General features: G+C 30.3%; 1 protein-coding gene across 1 annotated transcript in view; it reads left to right on the top strand.

Annotated features, from left to right (window-relative positions):
• The window catches only part of LOC129231218 (activator of 90 kDa heat shock protein ATPase homolog 1-like), a 60,524-nt gene extending 37,585 nt beyond the window's left edge, over window positions 1-22,939 (top strand). Inside the window, exons 4-9 of the mRNA XM_054865474.1 lie at window positions 4,019-4,104; window positions 4,655-4,775; window positions 8,039-8,115; window positions 8,326-8,454; window positions 13,399-13,500; window positions 20,456-22,939. Coding sequence (XP_054721449.1) covers window positions 4,019-4,104; window positions 4,655-4,775; window positions 8,039-8,115; window positions 8,326-8,454; window positions 13,399-13,500; window positions 20,456-20,680 — 740 coding nt within the window. The 3' untranslated portion in view covers window positions 20,681-22,939. The remainder of the gene's footprint in view (window positions 1-4,018; window positions 4,105-4,654; window positions 4,776-8,038; window positions 8,116-8,325; window positions 8,455-13,398; window positions 13,501-20,455) is intronic.
• Window positions 22,940-24,369: the final 1,430 nt, after the last annotated feature.

The raw sequence follows: 24,369 nt of genomic DNA, 5'->3' as shown, positions 1-24,369 counted from the left end.
ATATTATATAGTATTTTATTCAAAAAATGAAACTAGAAGATAGAAGAAAACATATATATTCAGTTAAACTAATAAATAACTTTTCCTTTTGACCTCGTGAACACAATTCAGTTAGTATTTTTAAATAATGATTTAAAATAATTTCATTGTGAAATATATGTGTATCTTTAAACTTATACATCTTTACACATGTGTTAATCATTCCAAACTTAAAACTAAAAACCAAACAGATCCAATTTTTTTTGAATTAAATTTTTTTGTTTTTTTAAACTTTGACATCTCATTGAAATCAGTTTTGTCACATTAGTATTAAACTTTATTTATTCATCTTTTTTTTACTACCTCCAGATACATACTTTGTTTTCCTTTTTTATAAATCAGTAGCAGTACCCGCACAGTGATGCCCGTGCTAAAAATTTTCGTTGAATAAAAAAAACTGACTCCCCCTCCCCCTCTGATGTGAAATGATCATTTTTCTTTGTATAAAATGCGTACACACCTTTTCAAAAAAAAAAAAAAAAACTTCAAGTTTCTTTGAAATCAAAAACTTTTCGTCAAATCATTAAATTAGATTTACAGTTACTTTAAAACTCTATTTAGCAAGTGAAGCGGTTTTTACTGCAATTTAAAATATTTCGCCAAATAAGCAAAGACATCAAATAACATCTTTCATATGTAAAAATAATTCCACAGCTCTATTGTTTATCGCCAAATTTGCCCAGCAACCACGCTAGCATAATCCATCGGTCTAAAAAAGAAAAAAGAAAAACATCCCGTGGAACATTCAAAAATCATCGTCAGAAAAAAAAAGAAGAAACTGTCGTACATTTCATTTGGATAAAAACAAATCAAGTTTATTTTCTTTCAAAACAATGAATTGCATTAACGGTTGCTTTAAAACAATAATCCTAGACTGAACCTGCTCAGCGTCTAACGTGCCAAGCGACCACGCTACCAGAACCCAGCCCTTTTGTCAGTGAAGCGGATGTTTTTCTTGGCCAATAATAGATGTTTCGCCAAACAAACAAAGAGGTATAAAATCACATTAACAGTTTTCAAATCTTTACATATTAAAAGCTGCGTTGCCCGGCTTTGCCCGGTCTACCTTGAGAACAAAAATTGTGTCAAGTGACATATATTCAGCAATTAATTAAAAGAATAACTTAATAACTTAAATAAAAGAACACCATGCAAAATTACCCTTCCAAACAATGACGACAGTTATTAAAGTACTTTTAAGAAATTAAAATGCGAAAGACTGATTTTAAAAGCGTAACCATGGAAACATGAAATAAAATAAGTTAAAGAATGAAAATGCGAAAATAAAATGGTTGAAAACCTGAATCAAAATGACGTATTTCGAAATTGATTTAAAAACGCTTTTAACTTTTTTCCTTTGTTGAAGATAGAAGCCCATTTTTTCGACCGAAGGTCGAGAGAGATCTGGAGTAAAAAATCTCGCTTTTTCCAATGCTGTTAAAAAGAAAACTGTGGGACAGTTCCTTCACTTTATTGATAGATATAATGAAGAAAGTAGTGCCTAAATTTCAGCTAAGCCTAAAAAACTTCGAGCTAAAAACGCAAATTACTCCCGCCATAATTAAGTTAGAGCATTGAAATAAATTGTTTAGAACACAGAAAATTCCACCCTTTTTAACGATATATAATATTAATATGTGCAAGTAATTTTTCACCCCTTTAATAAGCAATTTACGTGAAATTTGGGCCTAAATTTGAATTTAAAAAAGAACTGTTTATCGGATTTTTTTCGAATTATAGCCTATGTTACTCAGTAAGAAATCACCTTTCATACAGTGAAAGAATTTTTCAAATAGGTGCAGTGGTTTCGGGTATTACTTCGAACATATAAACACACAAAAATCCGCCCTCTGTCTTTATAATATTAGTAAAGATGTATAAAAACGCTAGAGATAAAACATTCTCAAAAATTCTAGTTCTTTTCAATACATTTTAGCTCAGAAAAAGTGAAACAAAAAAAAATCTCTTACCTTGTGATGAAAATGAACAAAAACTCAGAACGAATTTCCAGACATTACTTTCATGGTTGTAGAAAGGCATTTACAACTTTTCTTAGAGTTTTTACAAGAGATTTGTCTTTTTTTAAACCTTAAGATTATAACATCTGATTACTTAAAACAAAATGTTTGCTAATTGAGGCTTCAAACTACCTATTAACCTTTTATATTTGTCATCGAAAGATGATTAGCTTTTTACAGCATATCTAATTTTGGTGCTGCCGTATTATCTCAAATAGGGCAAAGATTACCTCCTAAAGAATCGAAATCGGATGACTACCGCCAAATGTAGAAATTTTAAATTTTTATATTTCTATATTGTTATTAAAATAACTATGTTTAGAGTGTTAGATGAATGCTAAAAGTTGCGAGCTTCCGGGACACAATGATATAAGTAATCCATGATTGTTACGAATGAAAATTATAAGTGAAATAAATTGAATTGATTGGTTAAAAAATGAAATGATATTCAATGTTATTTTTGTCTGTACAAAAGTTTAAATAAATGAGAAAACAATGAATAAAATTGCGCCTATTATTAAAAAAAAAAACACATTAAAAAAATGCAATACAACTTACCGAGTGGGGGTTGGCTATTTTTTTCTTATGTGTTTATGGTTTTGCTCCTGATTTTTCCCTTTAACTTTGGAGGAAAACATTCAGACCATGCCAATGGCAATCGACCCATACCAATGACTGATAGAGAAACTGAATGTGCAACCTAATAACAGTTCTGAACTATCCACGACTCTAGGAGCCTTAGGCACCTTCTAAAAAGACGGCGCTACATAACACGGGTGGCTGACCCCACAACTGTCCAAGAAAAAGAAGAGAAGAGGATCTGTTTCTGATTAAACTCAGAAAAACATCTCTCAAGTGTCGCTTTCCTCTTTGTATGACCTTCCCGCAAAAACATTCCTACAAATTTCCTGTCTCCGACATTTTCATCATTGATGACTCTCATCGATCTTTCGTTGAAAATAAATGTTTGCTTAAGAGCTGCCGGCGATTTCCTTGCATGGAGGGGCACTAAGATAATGTCTCCTTTGGACAGGTCTGCAATCGGTACCACAGATGGAAGACTTCTGTCCGTCCCCCCCCCCCCCCCCCCCCCCCCCCGCACCACTTCCAGAGGTTCTATTGTTCTGAACTAAACTGAACGTGAGAAAGTTGTCAATTAATGAAAATATTTAGGACAAAAGAATTGTTTATTTAATTAAATTTTTTTTTTAGAAAATTCTGTTTATCTAAGTGCAGGGGGACAGTCGCCTATCAGGAGGGGGGTCCAGACCCCATGGACCCCCTCCTTGGCTATGTCCCTGGAACTACTATTGCTTGGGAAAGCAATTGTAATTGAATTAAATATTAGCATTCTTCATTCAAATGTCACGCCTGTTTGAAACGAAAGAGAGTGAGCCAATTGTTTGTTAAAAAATGATGTGAAAATTAGTTTTTATATTTTTTAATGTCTTGAAAACAATTTTATGTTTTAATTTTGTTACAAAACTCTGTTTTGTATCCTAATAAATGGTAAGACTGTATTTAGGAAGTTGTTTTGCTTGTTACTGATTTTTGATTCTCTGGATTGCTTTTGGTTCCAGTTAGTCCAAATAAACGAGGTTGTTTTGAGCAAATACAACTTTACGAAACCCAATTGGAAAACAAAACCTAATTTGAATGTGTGACAATCATTGTTGGAGATATCTTGCTTTCTTTCATTTTCTTAATTAGTGTTCTGTACATGAAAGCATATTCAAAAGCTTGTAAATGAGCCATTCTGAATATTATAATCACATGAAGCTAGTGTTTGTATCTTTTTTGATAGTAAGCATGGTTTTGAATACATTACTTTTTTTTTTTTTTTTTTTTTTGCTGGAATTGTTTTGGTTATGGATTTTGGAAAAGAAAATATCTAACAGCTATATGCAAAAATTACTTGTAAAAATCTATATTTAATTTTGACTTAATGAAACAATTTATAGGTGCCTTAATAAATGGTGATACAGAAGGAAAAGGAACTATTGTAATACCAAATTTGAGTGAAGAACATGAAATAAAGGATGTTGATGTAAGTTTATGCTTGATCTATAGCTTGATTTTATCACTACTCACCTATTTTTAGTAATTAATTTTCCACTTTTGATTAAACTTGTACAAAAACCAAATAAAGTGAAGCACCATTTAAATGTTTCTCTTTGATACACTTCTGTCATTTATACATTCTTAAAATTTTCTCTATAAAGTCAAATACATATTAATTTATACCTATTATGCATTTTTTCATTAACATGCTTGCCTGCAGTTCTTTCACGTTATCACAAATATATAAAACAGCTACATGGCTATATTCTGTTCTTCCTACATGTAGCATTTTGAGGGTGGGAGGGGTATAGCTTAATTTTTCTCCTGTCTTTGGTATATCAGCAGTATAAAAAACAAGATTTTATTACCTGTAAAATTTCTTTTTTCCAGTTTTGTATTTAGTGTATAGTTCTTAATTGTCTTTACAACCTGTAAAAGTTGCTGAAAGTGCTTAGAAGAATTGTTTTGTAAATTCTATTGCTCCACTGAAAACCTGTTTTAAAATGTACTGAATTTGTCAAAAAATTGTTTTATAGGTGATTGTACATTTGGAAACATCTGGTCCAGAGTCTGAAATTTTGAAAGACGTAATGAAGACAACAGGACTTGATATTATGCGGGAACGTCTTAGTGGTTATGTAATTGCATTAAAAGAAGGTGATAATTTTTCTAAATTACAAATTTTAATTGTTTTTATTGTTTATTTTCAGGATAACTATACATAAAATGTGGCAAGTATTTTCTTGTTTCAGTGAAGTAAATATGACGTATAATCATTTCAACTAAGTTCATTGTAATATTGTCAATGAACATGTGAAACTCCTTGAAAAATTGAACTAGGTGTAGTTAATTTATATATAAAAATGCAATATTAAGGTATGGGGCATATGGACCAGTTTTAGTAATCTGGATGAAAAAAAATGTTCATTTGGTTTTAATTTTGCATTCATCACATAATTTTTGATTGAATTTTTGCTGCCATTACCAGAAGCTATTTATACTCAATCAAAATAAATACTTGTCTATAAGTAACAAAAATAAACTGCTAAGGGTCATAGTTATAAAAGTTGTACAAATCCTAAATTAGACATAAAGTGGTCAAAAGAGTTTGACTGAGACGGGGAGGTCCCGGGTTCAAATCTCGGCTCGGGCATGGATGTACTTTCTCTCTCCTGTCCTTGTCCTTCTTTTGTGTGAATGTGTTGTTGTGTTGTGAATGGTTGCCTGTCGTATAAACAGGTCCTTATGGCATGTGTGAACTGTTATGGTGGTTCAAAAACGCATGTAAAAAAGAAAAGTTTCTGTTAGATAACAGGACACCCCTCAATATTTTTGGACTTGTGGATAGTAATGTACTGGAAGAATTTTCGCTTCCTATTTCGACTGAAAGAGGATGCTCAACCCTCACCCCCAAACTTCATACGTATGGAGAGGTGTATTAAAAAAGAACACTGAACGGAAAAAACAATGCTACATATTGTAATATGCATATACATTGCAAAAAAATAATTGTTTATAAAAAAAACAGCTGAGAAAATTAAATGACATTTTTTATGCTACGGCTGATGTTAAATTGACAGGTCATTGAGCACACTCTTAAAATTTGAGTAAGAAGCAAAACCTTTTACAGCATAATACTATTAGTAAGTCTTAAGGGGGTGTCCTGGTCTTTAACTGGAAAAAAAAATTTTTTTGAACCACCCTATTGTACTGTGGAAGTCGAACTTCACATCACTTTACGGTACAGTTGAAAAGTGAGGCAGCACAGCTCGAATTGCCAGCCTATACTGAAACACTGCAAGCATACTTAGCAATGGAGAAATAAGCTGAGGCCAAGCAAAGGAAATAGTTCTTAGCGCCTTCTTAAATATTCGGGTGAAATTAAACTCTTCACTTCAGAAATCGGATTAGTTAGTTAAATACGCATACGTAACCTTTTTTGTCATAATTTCTGTCAATCGTTATTTCATAATGTTCATTGTAAACATTTTAATGATTTTAAATCGACATTTCAGCAAAACATGGTTAAAAGTCATGGAAACTGACAGTTGACCATGGATTTTGGGCTACAGAGCATACATAGTTATCAAATTTTACAAATTATGTGTAAAATTTACTCATCATAACCATTTCTTATGCTTTTGCAGTTAATCCTAATTTTTCATACATTTTAAAATACAATTGCATCCGTTCCAATAAAACACTCGGTTTTCTTTTCACTGTGATTCTTCTACTTGGGCATTCAAAATTTTGTGCTTAGCATTGTTTTAACCTTTCTTATGTGCCATATTGTGTAGTTGAGGATTTGTACACTCCTAATTAATATTATTGGTTAACCCCATATTATTGGTTATCATATCAGATTTTTTGGAGAAAAAATAATAAAATTATTCATATGTAAATTCTTCCATTTAGAAATCTGTATAGTTTGTCTAAAACTGAAAAGGATTGTCGAAAGTTTTAGATTTATAAATGTATTCAAATATGGTAGCAAAATATTTCATTTAAAACTCGAATTATTTCATTCATGCCATTAATCATTGGTGCTTAATTGTCTAATCGTTTCTCAGCTTGTTACATTACTCTTGAATTTGTATTTTTAGAAAAAATTGTCCATTGTCCAAAGTAAGATGGTTTTAAATTTAATTTCACGTAATTATTGAGAATTATTTATGTTTTTTCTGGAAAATTGCATCTTGTGAGTCATGGAAAATTACCAGCAAAAGTCATTTAAAGTCATGGATTACAAAATTCTAAATGTAACAGATATCATGAATATATTTCAGGGGTCAATCCAGGATTTTTTTCTCGCTACCTATGTTTTTTCTGGAAAATTGCAGGCATCTTGTGAGTCATGGAAAATTACCAGCAAAAGTCATTTAAAGTCATGGATTACAAAATTCTAAATGTAACAGATATCATGAATATATTTATAGTTTTATTGTTCAATATCAATTATTTTAAGGTTTTTTTTTTTACTTTTTTGTTATGATAGAAATTATGATATGTTTAACCACGTGTGCAAAAATGATTTCATAAGTACATAGTGTTCATTTTATGATTATTATGTGGTGCATACTTTTCAAAATTTCGTATTAGGCTTAGCGGGAGAAAATGCCCTGGGATGTTACTACAGTCGACACTCTGTAGAATGACACTTTATTACTGCGACTCTTCCGTTATAGCGCCCGATGTAGGAAGTCCCGTTCCCTATTCCATAGATGCAAAGTTGTATGTGTAATTTATGGATAGTACAATTGGCTCTCTGTTTAACGACTTCAAGGGATCACAAAAAATCTTCCTTAAGTAGAAAGCATCCTTAAGTAGAATGCTGTTAACATTATAGTGGACCAACTGGGACCTTGAAAAGCCGTCGTTAAACAGAGAGCCAACTGTATTACAGCATAATGTTTAAAACAAGAGAGAGAAACTAGCAGAATATGTTTTTTAATGTAACTATTTTATTATTTTGAACTAGCAGAATATGTTTTTTAATGTAACTATTTTATTATTTTGTTAGTTTATTGATTATCTTTTGAGACAAAGCATAACCTTGAAAACTCTTTCTACATTAAAAATTTAAAAAAAGAAAGATTAAATAACATGCAATACGTTACAACGACTTCCCATTATAGCGACCGATTTCTTCTGAACGACAGGGGTCGTTGTACCAAACGTCGACTGTACTACCATCCTGAGGGAGTGCCATCTTCTATGGGCTGCCATCCTAAGCAGGATAGTGTAAGGAGAAAAAAAATATAAGAACTTTCACTTGTAGTTAAAAAACTTGTAAAATAATTAGTATTTATTTTTAATTTATATTATTTCTGCTGCTTTGTTTCAAATTAATCTTTGTGCCAATTTTAAGGAAACTATTGAGTTTGTTTAAAGATTGAATCATTTTTATTTTCTATTTTCAGAGTTTTCAAAAGGACTGATTCTTCCTACTAAAGAAGGAGGTCCATCTGATGAATCAAAGAGTAATATTAAAAATGAGGTAATTGTAACTTGGGTTAACTAGTCTATGTTTAAAACATAAATCTTAAGGTGCTGTTTTGTCATATAAATGTACTTATTCAGTGTTTCTTGTTATGTTAGTGACATGAAAAGTTTTGTATTAATTGCACTGTCATAGCATAACTTTTTGCAGTAATTATTTTTCTGCTTGCAAATCTGACCTCTAATAAGAATTTTCTCTCTCTCTAAGGCGATTGGATTAACTGCTGTTAAAGGTGCTTCAAATTATGAGACATCCTTCGAAACCTGTGATTTTAGGTCTACTGAAACTTTTAAATGTACTGCTGAAGAATTCTACAATGCAATGACTATTAAAGAAGTATGTATTTTAATAGTACATTATTTTCTTACAAATATTTTTATTGCTTTGTAATATGTTATTTAAAAGCTTTTTGTTTTCCCTTTCTGGATTTAAAATAAAAATGAATGTATACTTAATTCTTATTTTCTAAGCTATTTTTATAAAAGATTCTTATGGCATCCACTAGGTGGCATTTTTTTCTCTTCAGTCATTAAAGAAGCTATGTGAAATGCAGACATGGTTAGGAAATGTTGATAAAAATGGTCACAAAATGTTAATGAAAATAGCAAGTAAAAGCCTTTGCATTCATTTGTATTGCGTTTGCCAATCTTTTTAGATTGTGTTAATTTATGATATTTTCTGGTGATCATTGCTAAGGTGGGCGCATTATCAGCAGGCTTTCAGAAAAAGAAAATATTACATGACAAGAACATCCCTGGAAGCCAAAATAGAATCTTTCTGCTTACAATGTTTCTGCCTAAAGAGTGATAAAAAGGGACAGGAAAAAAAGTGTCAATTTTGCTAGCTTTTCCCTTTTTTATTATAGTCATAAAAAGCAGGAAGTAAAAATGTTTGATTAAAGATGATGAGAGCACTTTGCATCTGTTTTGTATTTTTCTTTTTTTTTTCCAACTATTGTATGTTCACTTTATTGTAAAAATTTATTTTGTTCATGCTGCAACTGAAACACGAAAAAATGTCAACTTCCAACATTTCCCTATTGCTTGTATGGAATCCAAAACGCATTTCTTCAAATAGCTCAAGAATTCAATTCTGCAGATACTGCGCTTTACCTTCCTATGGCAGTACTGTTTTTATGTTTCATTTTTCAGAGGTTTAATTTAATGTTATTTCTATGCTGATCTGCTTGTCTCAGTGACCACTGTTCAGAGATTATTGCTGTCCAGTGGTGGCAATTAAGGAAAGTTTTACTGTGAATACAGTGATTATTTTCCTCCTACTTTTCCTACTTTTTCTTACTTATGTAGGAAAGGTCTTACTTTTCAGCAAAAGTTCCTAGTTTTAATACATTTTAGCGAAAAATTCCGATTTTTCCTACGTTTTAACTTGATTTTCCTAAAGAATTTAGCTTGAAATTCCTTCAGAAGACTTTGAAATTGATGTGATTGCAGGAAATTTCCATTCAGAAATTAAAAATTTGTTCATTGTAAATGTTAATATTTAATATTGATTTTATTTCATGAAGGTGTACATGCTTGCAATTTCTTCTGAATTCTCCTTCTGGTATTAAGAAACAACTTTGGTTTTTACAAAGTACATAGTAAAAAAATCCATCCATACAAATATGAACTTTTGATAATTAGACTTGATTATGTATGGGTTTTTTTTTTTTTTTTTTGCTGGTATGTAATGTTAGTTATTATATTTGAATTTCAATTTGAGCTATGGTTGGGAGAAAAACTAAATCTCCCCCTTTTTCTGTTACATTTTCTTAAAATTCAATAGTTTTGTAAAATAGACATAACTCTTAGTGTCGCAGAATGAAGTTTAGTTTAATTAGAGAAATAAAGCTTTTTTAAGTAAAAAAAGGTTTTAAATTTCATGTTATTTCTGACCTAAAATATTTTGTTGCATAAGTACTGAGTACACTTATTTCAAAATTTCTGCCTCTTTAAATTGCTGGATTTTTTGATGTAGTAGCACTTAAAGTACAATAAAATGCTTCAAAAGGGTTATCATGCACTTGACTGAAATCAAAAAAAAAAATTCTCTTTACTCAATCAACATTGATTTGGAAGCTGGTACTTTGCAATAAGATAATAATTTTGAAATGTTCAGTATTGTTTGAACTTTATTTGGATTGTCTAGCATAGAAATGTTCTAAAATTTTATTTCAATTGTATCATTATTTCTTTAAACGCTCTTGATGCTGGTAATAACTTGCCTCAGGGGCACCCTAAGCTTTAATTCTTGGGAGGGCAGAAGCTCTGAATTTGGCAAATCATAAAATATGTGTGTAACACATAAATATAACTAATAAAAAGAGACATTTGCCTATTAAAGAATTGCAGTTAAGTCTCAAGAAAAATAAGCAGTTATGTCATTATCAGGAAATATTTGCCGAATAAAGAAATTTTTGGAAGGTCAAAGCAACCTCCCACCGGCGCACTCCAGGCTTGACTGCACAGTAGTAGATTTTGATTAAATTTAATATAGGGGGAGAAATCGATAACACATAAAAAATCTTTAAAACAATTTCAAAGTATTCATCCATTTTAAAAATACAACAATGTAAAAATCCAAAAAAAAAAAAAAACTTTAAAGACTCATTATCCAAGCTGTTCCTGGAATTAAAATTTAAAATATTTTTTTTTCTTCCAAAATACATCTCTTAAAAAGTTCAACAAAAACTGTATATTCGATTTAATGTTTTAATGTTGCTACTATTGTATTGAACAAAGTCTCTTATTAAAGAGAAAAAAGGGGGGGATAGGTTCTGAAAAATAGAATAGCATTTGATTTTAAACAAGTATTTAACTTATTCTTATTCAGGGGTGTCCACCTGAGGGATCATGACGCGGACTGCGGCATTGAAAATTTTAGGGGGGAGGGGTGTTTTAAGATGTATTTTTCTTTTTTTGGGGGTATTTAGTACTCTTTGGTAGTATTTGGTGTGATGCGCCCTTACTTTTGAGGGAGCATCCCTGTCTTATTTATTCTTGCTCAGTGGTATAACTTTACACATTAGTTTGTATTATGTTCAACATACTGCCTGTTAACCTGCAATACTCTTTGATTATGTTTCTTTACTAGTAATACGAAAACTTCTTTGAAACATTAAGCTCAAACTTCCTATTAAAGTGGACATACTACATTTCTTGTATCTATACAGTTGGCTCTCTACTTAACGATTCTCTATTTAACGATGGCTTTTCATGGTCCCAGATGGTCCACTACAGTGTTAAAAGCATTCTATTTAAAGACGCTCTCTACTTCAGGACGATTTTTTTTTTTTTTTTTGGTCCCTTGAAAGTCGTTAAACAGAGAGCCAACTGTTTTTTTTTTTTTTTTTTTTCTGAAAAAAAAAAAATTTTTTTTTTAAATTACTTGCAGGATTTTGGCTAAGAATTTAAAAGTATTTACTTAAATATACATATTAGTATTCTAAAAAGGTAATTTACAATTTAAAATTAATAAAACTTTCATTTAAAATAAACCTTATGGAGGAAATGGAACTGAGCTCTAGCATAAGACATATAACTAAGCATGCAGCTTTAAAAAATAATAAAATTAAAATAACAAAGCTTTATGTACTAACAGCTGTAAAACATTACAAGTTTTACTTATAATTTGAAGTTTCCGGAGTCGACAATATAATATTGCTTCTAGATTAGTATTGTACGTATCTTTTTATTTCATGCTTATGAATGATATTTCATCTGAATTTCGAAAAAAAAATATTCAAATAAGTAATTTTTAATGACTGGTTTATGAAGTTGAGTCGACCTAAAAAAAAAGTGTATATAGTACTCCAGTTATATATAATGATTTCTATTTTGTTTGTTTGTTCATTTATTTATATATTTTGCATGTAAGATATGTACTGGGGAGTTAGAAATATGAAAGAGAAGTTTTTTATGAAAAATATTGTTCAATTCTTTTTTTAACTTTTTTGAAAATTTCCTATTTTGGCATTGAAATACTGATCCTACATTTTCCTACTTTTTTGCGAAAATATTCTACTTTTCCTACTTTTTGACCGTCAAAATGCGCTAGACCCCTATGAATATATAGATGTTATTCTATTGTTCTTTTTCAGGAAATTTTGATCTAATTGTTTTGCTTTTGATTGTTAATTATAAAGATTTTAATTTTAGTAAAGCATTGACAATCAGGAATGTCAAATTCAATACAAATCTATTAGTGATCATGAAAAAACCCCCGCTCACCTATACCTTTTTAAAGCATAGACTGAGATAGGGTTGGCACGTGGCCATAGGTGGAAAAAAACAGTAAAAACCGTCCCAGCAAAAAATCCTTTTTGCCACTTTTTGCCAAAACAGTAAAAATGGAAATTATTTATTTTTGGAGGAATGAAACTCTTTTTACTTTTACTGTGTTCAACTTTGGCAATAATTATACTTTATTGCTTTTTTTTTAATGATAAAAATAATTGTATCTATAGACACAAAAATCCAACTTGCAAGTGTAGTAAAAACCTGACAGTGATGTGTTTTTTCACACAATCATGCAATTTCAATATTTTGTGTAGTATTTGGGCCACATGTCTCATAAATTTGAATCGGCTGTCCTCAAAAAGCAGTTTAAAGTTTTAATTACTGAATTCATATTAATGAAATTTCTAATTAATATTCTGATTGAAGTCTCAATTGTATTATGTACAAAATAATACTGGTTCTTAATATATTTCTTAAAATCTAGCCAATTTTTCGAGATTTCAGCAATTTTACCATTTTACCAATTTCGTACTTTTCTCTGTTGTCAATTGTAAGTTATTAACTTAATTCTAAGTTTGAATGGAATGCCTAACTGAGGCATGTGAATCCCATTATGTGGGGTGCTTCAAGGTTTGAAAATTGCTATTTCAATATGTTGTTCAGCCAAAAACAATGCAAGGCTGTCTTTCCTGATTTGTATAAATAATACATTTAAGAGTTCCAATGTTGATTTCATAAAATATAATATTTTGAAAGCAAGTTTTTGTTTTTTCTTTATTAAAGTAGCAGACTTCTTTAGATTTGGTTTTTGAGTTTTTTAGTTTTATGGAGGGTCTGTTAGAGTTTGGAATATTGTGAGGGTCTGTAAATGAACCCAACTTTCTTCATAATAATTTTCTTCTTTTCCCTTGGTGTGTGTGTTTGTTTTTTTTTTTTTTTTTTTTTTTTTTTCTTCTGGTTAACAGAATTTTTTTTGAAATCTGAAGTTTGGTCATCCCTAATTGAGACTTAATTCTGCATTACTTTTTACTCTTTATTTCAGTTAGTGCAAGCTTTTACTCAAGGAAACTGTGTTGTTAAAGCAGAAAAAAATGAATCTTTTGAGTTATTTGATGGAAATGTTCAAGGCAATTTTGTTCAATTGGTAAGTGTGATACTCCTATTGAATTTTTTGTTTATGAATGTACACAAATCCAAAATTATCTTAACATGCATATAGACTGATGGATTTCTTAGAAACTATGAACTAAACCTCCTTGATTCCCAAGTATCTTATGTGATACAAAAGTTTCGTATTTTTTTAAAAGGCCGAAAGGCTGGTAGTTTTGAAACTAGTTGTATTGTAAAACAAAGTGAAACATCTCAGAAATTTTTCTTTTTTCATAACATTTGAAAGTATCTCTCCCTGATTATGGTTTCTAGCACCAATTTGAACCAAAATGTGATGTCTTCTCACCGGGGAATAGTTTTCTTTTTCATTATTGAAGCACACATTTTTGAAGTAAATGTTTCTTTTTGCATATGATCTCTTCACTAATTTAAAGCAAAAAACATTTTTACTGTGATATTACGTCTTATTAACATATAAATTTTATTTGGATCACCTGTGATGCAATACCTAATGGCGATTGGAAATAACTTTTACCTGAGTTGTTTCTTTTTATTTATTTTAAGTTGGGTTTGCATAAGAATTTAAGGTTAGTAAAACTATTTTTTGAATTCAATACTCTGCTGTTACATGTTTTTCTGTGATTTTTCTTATTTCCATTTCTTTCTATTCATTCTTGAATCATATTGATTTCGATTTGAGCTTAGTCAGATGAAGGGGATAAACAAACTACTATACATTGCCACATACTAAAAGCTTTTGTGTGCATGTATGTGTTTCACAACAATAAGAAATTGTTTCAAGTCATTTTCATGAAATTAAAAAATTTATATTACCACAACATATTAATAAAACTTATTCTCACGCAGTATTTATTTAGTGTATATATTGTGTGGTTAGCACTTAGACCAGGGTTGTTTGGTTAAAACCACGTTAGGTTAAAATATTTGCTAACTTTTTTTTAATGTAACACAAATTTGCTAAATAGTTTTTTTTTTTTTCCCCTTAAAGCAATTCAACTTTTCTTGTTAGGTAGGGGAACATGGAGCAAAGTGAAATAGTAAAATATTTACTCTGCTTTAAGCTCCACCTATCGGGTAATATTTTCACTATGTAGTACTATATGAAGTCTATTACAGTCAGGAAAGAAATACTGCCAAAGAGTAAAACATTTGGTGATATAGGAAATTTAAAAAAAAAAAGATTTTACTTATATTGCAGTATTTTGTAGTAAGTCAAAAATTATTTTTGTGACTACAAAATGATAAAATTGTTATTAAGATGTTAAATATTAATTGAGACCTCCTAATAGTCAATGCAGTTTTAAGTTAGTTAATATTAAGCTTATTTGTATTTTAAATAAATTGTACAATTAGTCAAGTGCATGCAATGTAAAGTAGAAAGAGCAAAGTAAATGTTTCATTTGATAATAAAATTTGAAATAGTTTGTTTCATTTGCTGACTCAATCATTTCATTAATCACTTACGTTTTCATTTATTAATTAATTGATTTACCTTTCATTCAGTAATTCACTTTTTTATTCATTCATTCACTTATTTTCTTATTCATAAAGACTTTTACTCGCTCATTTATTTTTCTTTATGTATTAATTTATTTATTCATTTAATTGTTCGTTTATTGTTTCATTATATTTTCATTTATTCATTCAATCTTTTATTTACTGATTTTTTTGATCAAAAGTGTTCTATAATCGAATAGAAATATTTCATCCAGATAAATATTTTATTTTTCACTTTGCCCCATAAAAAAAAGTTTCCACTTTTTTTTGAAGACTCAAAGTTATTGCCAAAAAAAATACTGTTTCAACGCAAGTTTTATTATAAAATACAATGTTCTTTCTTTGTGTACTGTAATTTTTTAAATAAATTTCCAATTTATTCGTTTTGAAAAACTCTGTCATCTTAACCATTTCACTTTGCCCCACATTCCCCTGCATAAATATGAAGTGGACCAACTATATTTTTCCAGAATGAGTTAGATAGTGTTAGATTAGTTCATGTTTTGTGCAACAATTTTATGCCGATTGGTATATTTATCTGTTGTTATTACCTATTGTTTATGTTATCTGTTTTTTCCTTCACATTTGTCTGTTATAATGTTATGTATCGTTCCAGAAAAAAAACTCAAAATTATCATTTGCTGTTTTGAAAATATCTGTGAATTTGTTTGTGTAAAGATTTTGTGCATGAGTGCATATCTCATTGCTAAATCCCCTCTTATCCTTCACCATTATGTTCCTAGCTACAGTCTTACCTGGTGGTAAAGAGATCAGTCTTTATGTTTACAGCTTCTTTGATAAATGATTTGTTGTGGAACTCGTTGAGGGACTTTTCTGTGGCTGGAGCACCATACAATGAGAGATACATATGACCCCAGCAGACTCAATAGATTCAGAATGGATTTTGAGACACATTTTGTATGATTTAAGATTTCTGGTGTATTTTGACAAACCCCTTTCTCCTGAGATATGCTGGGGATCTTAAGTTCCTCTTCCAGATTGTGCCAGCAGGATGTTATGATCAGTTAGGGAGTTGGCTATCAAGAAATCAACTAGAAGGACTTCCTCTCAAATAATAGATAACAAAGCATTTTTCCATCTGATGATAGCTGTCTTTGCAATATCAACGTCAGCATCACCTAAAGCTCAGAGCGTATTAGTCTCATATTTCAACAGCGGCATCATTAGCAGATTTGTCAGCTGACTGACTGTTATAATAAAAGTTGGATAGAAGCCTTCATGTTTAACCGTCGTTTCAGTTTTCTAACTGACATTGATGTCCACATTGTCGCTTTATGCAGGCATCTCTTTTTGCCAAACTGTTTTGTAGACTAGATGCAGGGATCAAAGTCATCCTATATTTCCTATAAATCCTATATTTTTCAAAAAGGTCGAAAACCATCCTATATTTCCTATAAATCTTATATTTCCAATAAAAATCCTATATTTTTGGTACCCCAAAGGAATTTTATACCTTATGCATAACGAGTTATGTGACCTTTCATTGAAAGTTATGCCCTGCTTCATCAAAAAAGAAGCTCTTCAAGGGAAATCTGGTGAAAATTTACTTCAATTAGATCTAATAAATGATTTGAAATTTCATGTTGATAAATAGCCCCAAATGTACCACAAAAACATTTATTCAAGTTAAAAAATATTAAAGTATCCTGCACTTAGCCTAAAATTTATAATTTTCTTCAAAAAACTAATATTTTTCTATATAATATTTTTTTTAAAACATAAAGTAAATTTTTAGAAATTATGAAGCTGAAAAATATAAATAATAAAATAGGTAATTAGCATTAAGTAGGAGATTTTGCTCTCATGTAATATTTAAGTCTCCCTCCCACATAGTACTCAAAAATATGTGGGGGGGGGGGGAAATTGTGTTTCAGTTGAATTTTTCATTTTAAATATAATTATTTTTTATTATTCTTTTGCAAATGTTGATTTAAACATGTGTTCGTTAATAATTTTTGAAATTGATATATTTTTAATATAAATTTATGTATAATTTTTTAAAAAATAGAAAAATTCAATTTTTTTGAAAAAAGGCCTCCTGCTGTGTATTTTAATAGTTTTTAATTTGGATAAATGTTTTTGTTGTACATATGGGGCTGTAGAAGCAACGTTTTATCAGGATGAAATTTCCAATTTTCGAAAAAAAAATTTTCTCTATTCCGCTTAGTACATAAGTGCTGGTTCAGAATTTCAGATGCAAGTCGGCATGGCTTGGTGTTGTTAAAATTATATGACATATTTTACAATTGTTTTGACATAAAAGGGAAAATATCAGGGTGTGCGACTCAATAAAACAATTTTTTTTTTTTTTTTTGATATACCCTAATGTACATCAATATCAATGACGAAGATATTCCTAAGAATGTAGCAGATAACCCCGTCAATAAGGATTGGAATTTCATCTTTAACCTGAAGGATGAAAAGCTGCACTACCCTAATTTGACCAAACTTGATAAGGCTGTTCTGACTTTCTCTCATGACCAAACTTCCGAGAAGAGAGGCTAACAAAAGAATTGTGACTAGTGACAAACCAAACATGAGTTTAGACACAATTGTTGCTCTGTGAGTGATAAAAGACTCGGTAAAACAACCTGTGAAAAATATTGATATAAATAAAAATGAGCCAGTTGTGCAAAGCACCACACTTGAAATAAAAGGAATAGAAAGAAAAAAAACTGTAAGAAATAAGAAGGAAAAAAATAAAACCTAAATCGAATGATGTAACAAAAAAATCTTCCGGAGATAAACTGAAAGGTTGTAAGGAAAGCATTAATTCAGCTCAGGCAATGATAGATGATTGGAATACGAAATAAAAAATTAGGACTTAAATGTAATGCGTGATTGACATTGAGATGGGGCAAGCCGTAATAGACGCTGGTAATAAAAAATTTAAAAGCTGCTCGGAAAGAGTCGGAAGTTCTATGTAATTTTTTGCTAAACCATATTTTGATTTTCAATTGAAATAAATTGCTATTTCCCATAATATTATCTTTTTTATTTATTTTTTGCGTGTGAAAAATTGAAATTTTTACAGTATAAGTAAAGAATCAATAAAATATGTCTAATAATTTTCGTATGCATATATTTTCATCAGTGGCACTAAAAGGTAACTTTTTTATGATGTGTATGCAAAATTTAAATCATTTTTTGGTGTCCTATAAATCCTATATTTTTTCAAAATATGTCCTATATTTTTTTCAAAAAATGTCCTATATTTTGTCAGTTGGTCACTTTGATCCCTGTAGATGTCATCAGCAACAACAAATTCAAATTTAATTAAATCAATATTGTTTTGAATTTCTTTAAATACTATTTATAGCGCTCACTTTGTGCACTCCTTCAGTTCACTTATTCATACTGCATATACATAATTCTGAAAATCTTCATCCGACTCCTTGGTAAAGGGCTATCCGAAGATGATGTCACACTTTTTTTTCATTATTTTTAACCCTCTTCCCACTTTGTCACAAAGTATGTTTTACAAGCTACTTTTCATAACATATTTGTGTTAAAAAATACTTGGATCTCACACTTCTTCCCATTTCTTGCCCCCTTGTCACAATTTCACAAACCCTCCTCCCCCTGGAGGTGTGACATCATTTGTGTTGTAGTTATCCACAAATACTTCTTCATTGTCAGTCAGATTGTCAAATTCATTAAGGAAAGAAGAAGTATGTGATCTTTTCGAATGGGTTTGATGTTTGTGAATGGCAGGTCTTCCATTTTTTGCCATGAAGCTGCGTGTTTGAAATTCTGTAGCTTTTGATTGGTTGAATAAAATGTAACAAAGTAGCACATCAAATTGAAGGAGATTTAAAGCTCTGCAACTTTTTCATTGACAATTTTTATGAATACTGATCCCGGGAGGCACTAAGAGAAAATGTTTGACAAAAAAAAAGAATTTCTCAGGAAAATCATCGATTTTTCGTATTATATACCCTGAAAATGATTGGGAATTAGACAATTCTGTGTAGAAACAGTTTTATAGGAACTTTATTTAGCTTGAATTTTTATTTTGAACTCATTTTTCCCACCTTTTACGACATATATTTAAAGAAAACAAGATGTGCTTCCCCCTCCCTCCCACCTTTTGCTCACCCTCAGGTGTAAGGACTTTTAGTATGTTTACCTACTAACTACCCCAACAATATTCTGAACTCAAAAATTATCGCATATTCCATGCATGCTACAATGTGTTCATTGACTGGACTAACCCACCTGGCAGCATTTCGCTGCTTTACGGTTAAGTCTACTTTAAAAATGTTCATGATGCTTTTTAAAATACTAGTCATGTGACTGAGCTGTTTGCAACAATTCAATTCATATTAAAAACTGATCTGGATGTTTCAATGTACTTCATCCTCAATTTTCAGAAAATGTTTGTAAAATAAAAATACAGTCGACGCTTGATATAACGACCATCTCTGTCCCAGAGAAAAAGGTCTTTATAACGAGTGGTCGTTATAAGAGATATAAATTTTAAAAAATGTACACCGTCATCATGCATGCCCAAGTAAATGCCCAAATTTTTTTTATCATAGGAATTTTTAGAAAACTCGTGTGCAAAATATTATGACAGAATATTAAACAAGTTTTAAAGTAGAAAATATAGGGAGGAAAATGTTACACACTTTCAAATCTGCTACTACTACTACAACAATTTCTGAAGATAAAACCAGAAACAGAGGTCTGCCTTTTTAGCAGACGTGATGTTTGCAAAACATTATTTTCTGTTTCAGATATAGGTGATAAATTGTGTTTCTCTTGCTTTCCAAAGAAACATTTAAAAGTCCCTCGAGAACCCCAAATCTTTAAAACCACTAAATTCAAACACCAAACTACCAATACATCTGTCAACTCCCTTTTCTTAGGAATCTGGAAATTTCTCGATTTTTTCCTCCCATTATTTTTTCTGTGCTAGTTGTGGTGAATGGTAATCTCCCCCCCCCCCCACCCCTCTTAAAGTTGGATTTGACATTGAAAACTTCAGGCAGATGTCCGTAAACAATAATGTCATTCCAAGCTACAAATTTGTTTTATTGGAAAGAACACAAGAAAATCCGCTGATTCGGTCGCTGTATTGGATTAGACGATACAGAACGGTCGTTATAACGAAAGCAAATTAACATAGAGTTTATAGGAACAAAGTTGGGACTTTAACCACTGGTCGTTATAATGGGACGGTCTTTATAATGTGTGGTCGTTATAATGAGCGTCGACTGTACATGAAATTATAGGAGGATTTTTTTTTTTTTTTTTGTCACTTTATGTAGGCGCTGTACTACTGTTTGAAGCAAGTGTTTTACATTGACAATTATCAAATTATGAAAAGAGATATTTATTGTTTGTTATAGTATTGGCTTTTGTCTTATTTATCTTATGCAATAAATCTTACATGTATTTTCATTTCAATTCCATTAAATCTCACTTTAAGCTCCTTATCTTCCCAGGTTCCAAATAAATTCATTCAAATGACTTGGAGATTTAAAACTTGGCCTGCTGATCATTATTCTACAGTCAGAATAGATATTGATCAAAAATTAGATTGCACGGAAATAAAATTTCAGCAGTTAGGGATTCCGAAGAAGGAGTTGGAAAATACTAGAGAAGGTTGGAAGAGATTTTATTGGGATAGCATGAAAAGAACTTTAGGATTTGGAGCACCTCTATTTTAATATGCAGGCTATTTCATTGTTATTTAAAGCATCTGCGGTTTAGAAGATATTGTTTTGATTTTGTTTCAGTTAAAATTTATTTTATTGCAAACTTTGATTTGCTACAAAAAATACAGTGAAATCTCTTTATAGCAAAGTCTTACATAAATTTCTCTCTGTATATTGTCTTAACTATGTTAATGAATAAATGAATGCTATTACCTCAAATTATTCGTAATAAACATTTTATAAAGAACTATACCACAAGGAACTTTTTTAAATAGTAATCTGCCAAAAACTATTTTAATATGAATGAATGTAAGCTATAGAGTCACGGTTGTCATAGGCTAGTTAAATGTGACTTATTACTACCTTTTTGACTTTCGAAGACTTTCAAGCAAAATCTTTCTGAAAAGCATCTTTTTCAATACGGCTACTTTTTCTCTAGACCCCTCACCAACGCAAATTTTCATTCGAAAATACTCAAGATTCTTTTCACACTTTTTATCTCTTATTTGTTATTTTGAAGCTCATTATTCTTTATTTTTATTGCATTTAAACAGCAATCAGGGAGCAGCTTAAATGATGCAAAAACCTTATCTCTACTTTTGTTTTTGAGTGAAAAGTAGTTTGCTGAATAACCATAGCAGCTAAGTTCTCATTTTTTTCTTACTCCAAGAACCCAATTTTTGTGTGGAAAAATTTCTTTTTTTTTTTTTTTTTTGATATGATATTCATATTTAAAAAGAACATGCACAACCCAGAAACAAAGTATGGATCAAAAATGTCCTTCTGTATTGAAAAAATAAATAAATATGATCAACTATTTACTTCTAAAATGTTCCGACTTTGAGATTTTTTCTATTTTTCTCTGTTTTGTACACTAACAGAAATTTTCAAAAGTTAAAAAATGTAAAGCCTTCTCTTGTTTCGCAAGTTTTAACATGAAGAAAAAGAAATACAACAGAAAAAAAGTTAGAGTTTTTGAACTTTGATTTATAAAAAAGATCGTTTAGAAAAATTAATTGTACAGGTTATGTTTCTGAGCTACACTTGATATTTTGAAAAGTTCTAACAAGAAACAATTCTAAGGAAAGTTACTTTGTCTATGAAAAACGAAACAATCATACACCATTTTATTTCAATAAATGAATAGTTAAAATCTTCCTACCTTTAGAAATGAATAAAAAAAAACTATTAATTACAAATTATAAATGAAATTTGTTCGCCAAGTTTTGGCTGTTATGCAAATATGAACTCTAACTGAAAATACCCATTATTTTCAAAATAAAACTCAATTACCAACAAAATTACAGGTAAAATTATCTAATTTTTTTCTTCATACTTTAAAACAATACAATTCACTTACTTGTTAAGACAAACTTGATATTATGTACTATTTCCTGTCATGAGTTTTTCCAATCTCTTCATGAATTCATGTTCTATAACTATCAAAATAAATAAACCATGAAACATTGCCTCTGGTGGATGCATCAAGCGGACTCTAGAGCTACTCTTGCGCCCAATATGGACAATGTCTGTAGTTTTCCAGTTATATTGATTAACAGGGATATTTTATAAATTCTCATGGCCACCAGAAAAGAAGCCTAAGCGTTATCTAGTACACCCATATGGTTCTGGTTTTGATCGAAAGTAGTTTATTTATGCAATAAAAATAAAATTCCTTCAATTTGTTCATTATATCATTTCTTTAATCATATGAGCTACTTTTTTTTTTTTTTTTTTTTTTTGAAAGTTTTAGGCCTTTTTTTTTTTTTTTTTTACACTTTCCCTGTGGCAACCCTGTTGATTCAAAAAGATTAAGTGGTCAGAACGTGTTAGCATAGGTGCCTTTTAGGGTAGATTTTCTTTAAGAATCTTGGCATTGCACAGATTTAGTATTATGCTACTTTCTTTTAATTGCACGGGAAAAAAATTGATATTTCAAGCTATACATTTGCTAAATATATTTGTCCTTTTTTTTGCTATGCATGTGAAGCATTTTATATTGTTAAAAATCGTACTAAGAGAGATTTCACTGTACTGTAGCAAAAATTAAGCTAAAAGTACAAATACATTTTCATCAGGTAATATTTTCCATCTTTGTGCAAGAAGCACTCAGTTGGTACACTGATATATAGATCCTTAATAAGTATACAATTAAAATTTTGCTTTTATTGTACCAAAGATTTATGCTTTTTCTCTCTTTGAAAGTATGTGATTCTTGATTCTGTTGTATTCCATTTGTTCATGTATCATTTTTTTATAATAAAAGTTTTCAATGTTTCTTGTTTCCTTTATGGAATCTTTTAGTAGTGTTTTATTTTTTTTCCAAATTAGCTGTTGGTAGTAATTTGCACTTAAAAATTTAAATTTATTTCCCACAATTTTATACTAACTCATCTTTTTTTGACAGCTTTTTTAAAAAGAAGACTTAGTTTGACTAATTTTACACCCAGTCATAAAAATTGTACATCTGACATTATAAAGTATATATACAGAGGTGTATGCAGGCATCGCAGCGTTCCTATATTCCTATATTTCTGAAAAAGTTCCTATTTTCCTATAATTCCTATATTTTCAGTTTCCGATTCCTTTTTTTTTTTTTTTTTTTTTTTTACTTTTCCCCTCGACTTTTAGCTACCGCCTTTTCCGCGAGCCACGTGTAGCCGCCATTTTATCTTTCCTATTGTGCAGGGCTCCCAAATGGTTCGCTTTTCCCGCCAAAGTCCGTATTTTATGGTAAAGTCCGCTTTAGACTTTTAACATTTTGGTCCAATTAGTTCGCTTTTATATTGTTTTTACTTAAATATCAGATTTTAAAAGTTTTTCATTTCGTTAAAAGTTACTGTTCTCCCAAGCACGCCGCCGCAGCGCGTGCTAAACAAAGTTCGTACGCCCATGAAAAACCTTGAAAAGTTATTGAGGAAAAAAAAGAGGTCACACACACACATTTTCTAGTGTTTGAAAACCTTGAAAAAGTATAAAAAGTTTCTTTATTGCTTGAATTTATTTATTGCTTGGATTGTGCTTGTAATTCTTTTAAAAATATTTCATTAGTACAATTTTCTGAACATATATATTCGTTATGATTTATCGCGAAAAATTGCTTTCGTGTTTAAGGTTTTCAATCCTTTTTCATCTTGTTAATATTTTGATGCTTTTTACAATCCAAAGTGATTTTGACATGTGCTTACCTTAGCTTGGCTTATTTTTCGTTTAATTTCAATAATTAACGAAGGAATTATTTTGGAAACCATGGCAACATTGAACTTACTCGGCTCGGACTTCGCGGAAAAATGCTTCTCGCTTTTGAAATTTCAATCCTTTTGCATCTTGTAAATATGTTGATGTTTTCCACAATTGGAAGTTATTTTAGCATATGCTACTTTAGTTTAGCTTATTTTTCGTTTAATTTTAATAATTAACGAAGGAAATATTTTGGAAACCATAACAATAAATTGAGCTTATTCGGACTTCGCGGAAGATTGCATCTCGCGTTTGAAATTTCAATCCTTTTGCATCTTGTGAACATTTTGATGTTTTTGACAGTTGGAAGTTATTTTGACATATGTTTCTATAGATTAGCTTATTTTTCGTTTAATTTTCAATAGTTAACGAAGGAATTATTTTGGAAGCCATGGCAACATTGAACTTACTCGGATTTCGCGGAAAAATGCTTCTCGCGTTGGAAATTTCAATCCTTTTGC

Source organism: Uloborus diversus, chromosome 10 (genome assembly GCF_026930045.1).
Source record: "Uloborus diversus isolate 005 chromosome 10, Udiv.v.3.1, whole genome shotgun sequence".
Lineage (NCBI taxonomy): Eukaryota > Metazoa > Arthropoda > Arachnida > Araneae > Uloboridae > Uloborus > Uloborus diversus.
This window is presented reverse-complemented; position numbering and strand designations above follow the sequence as displayed.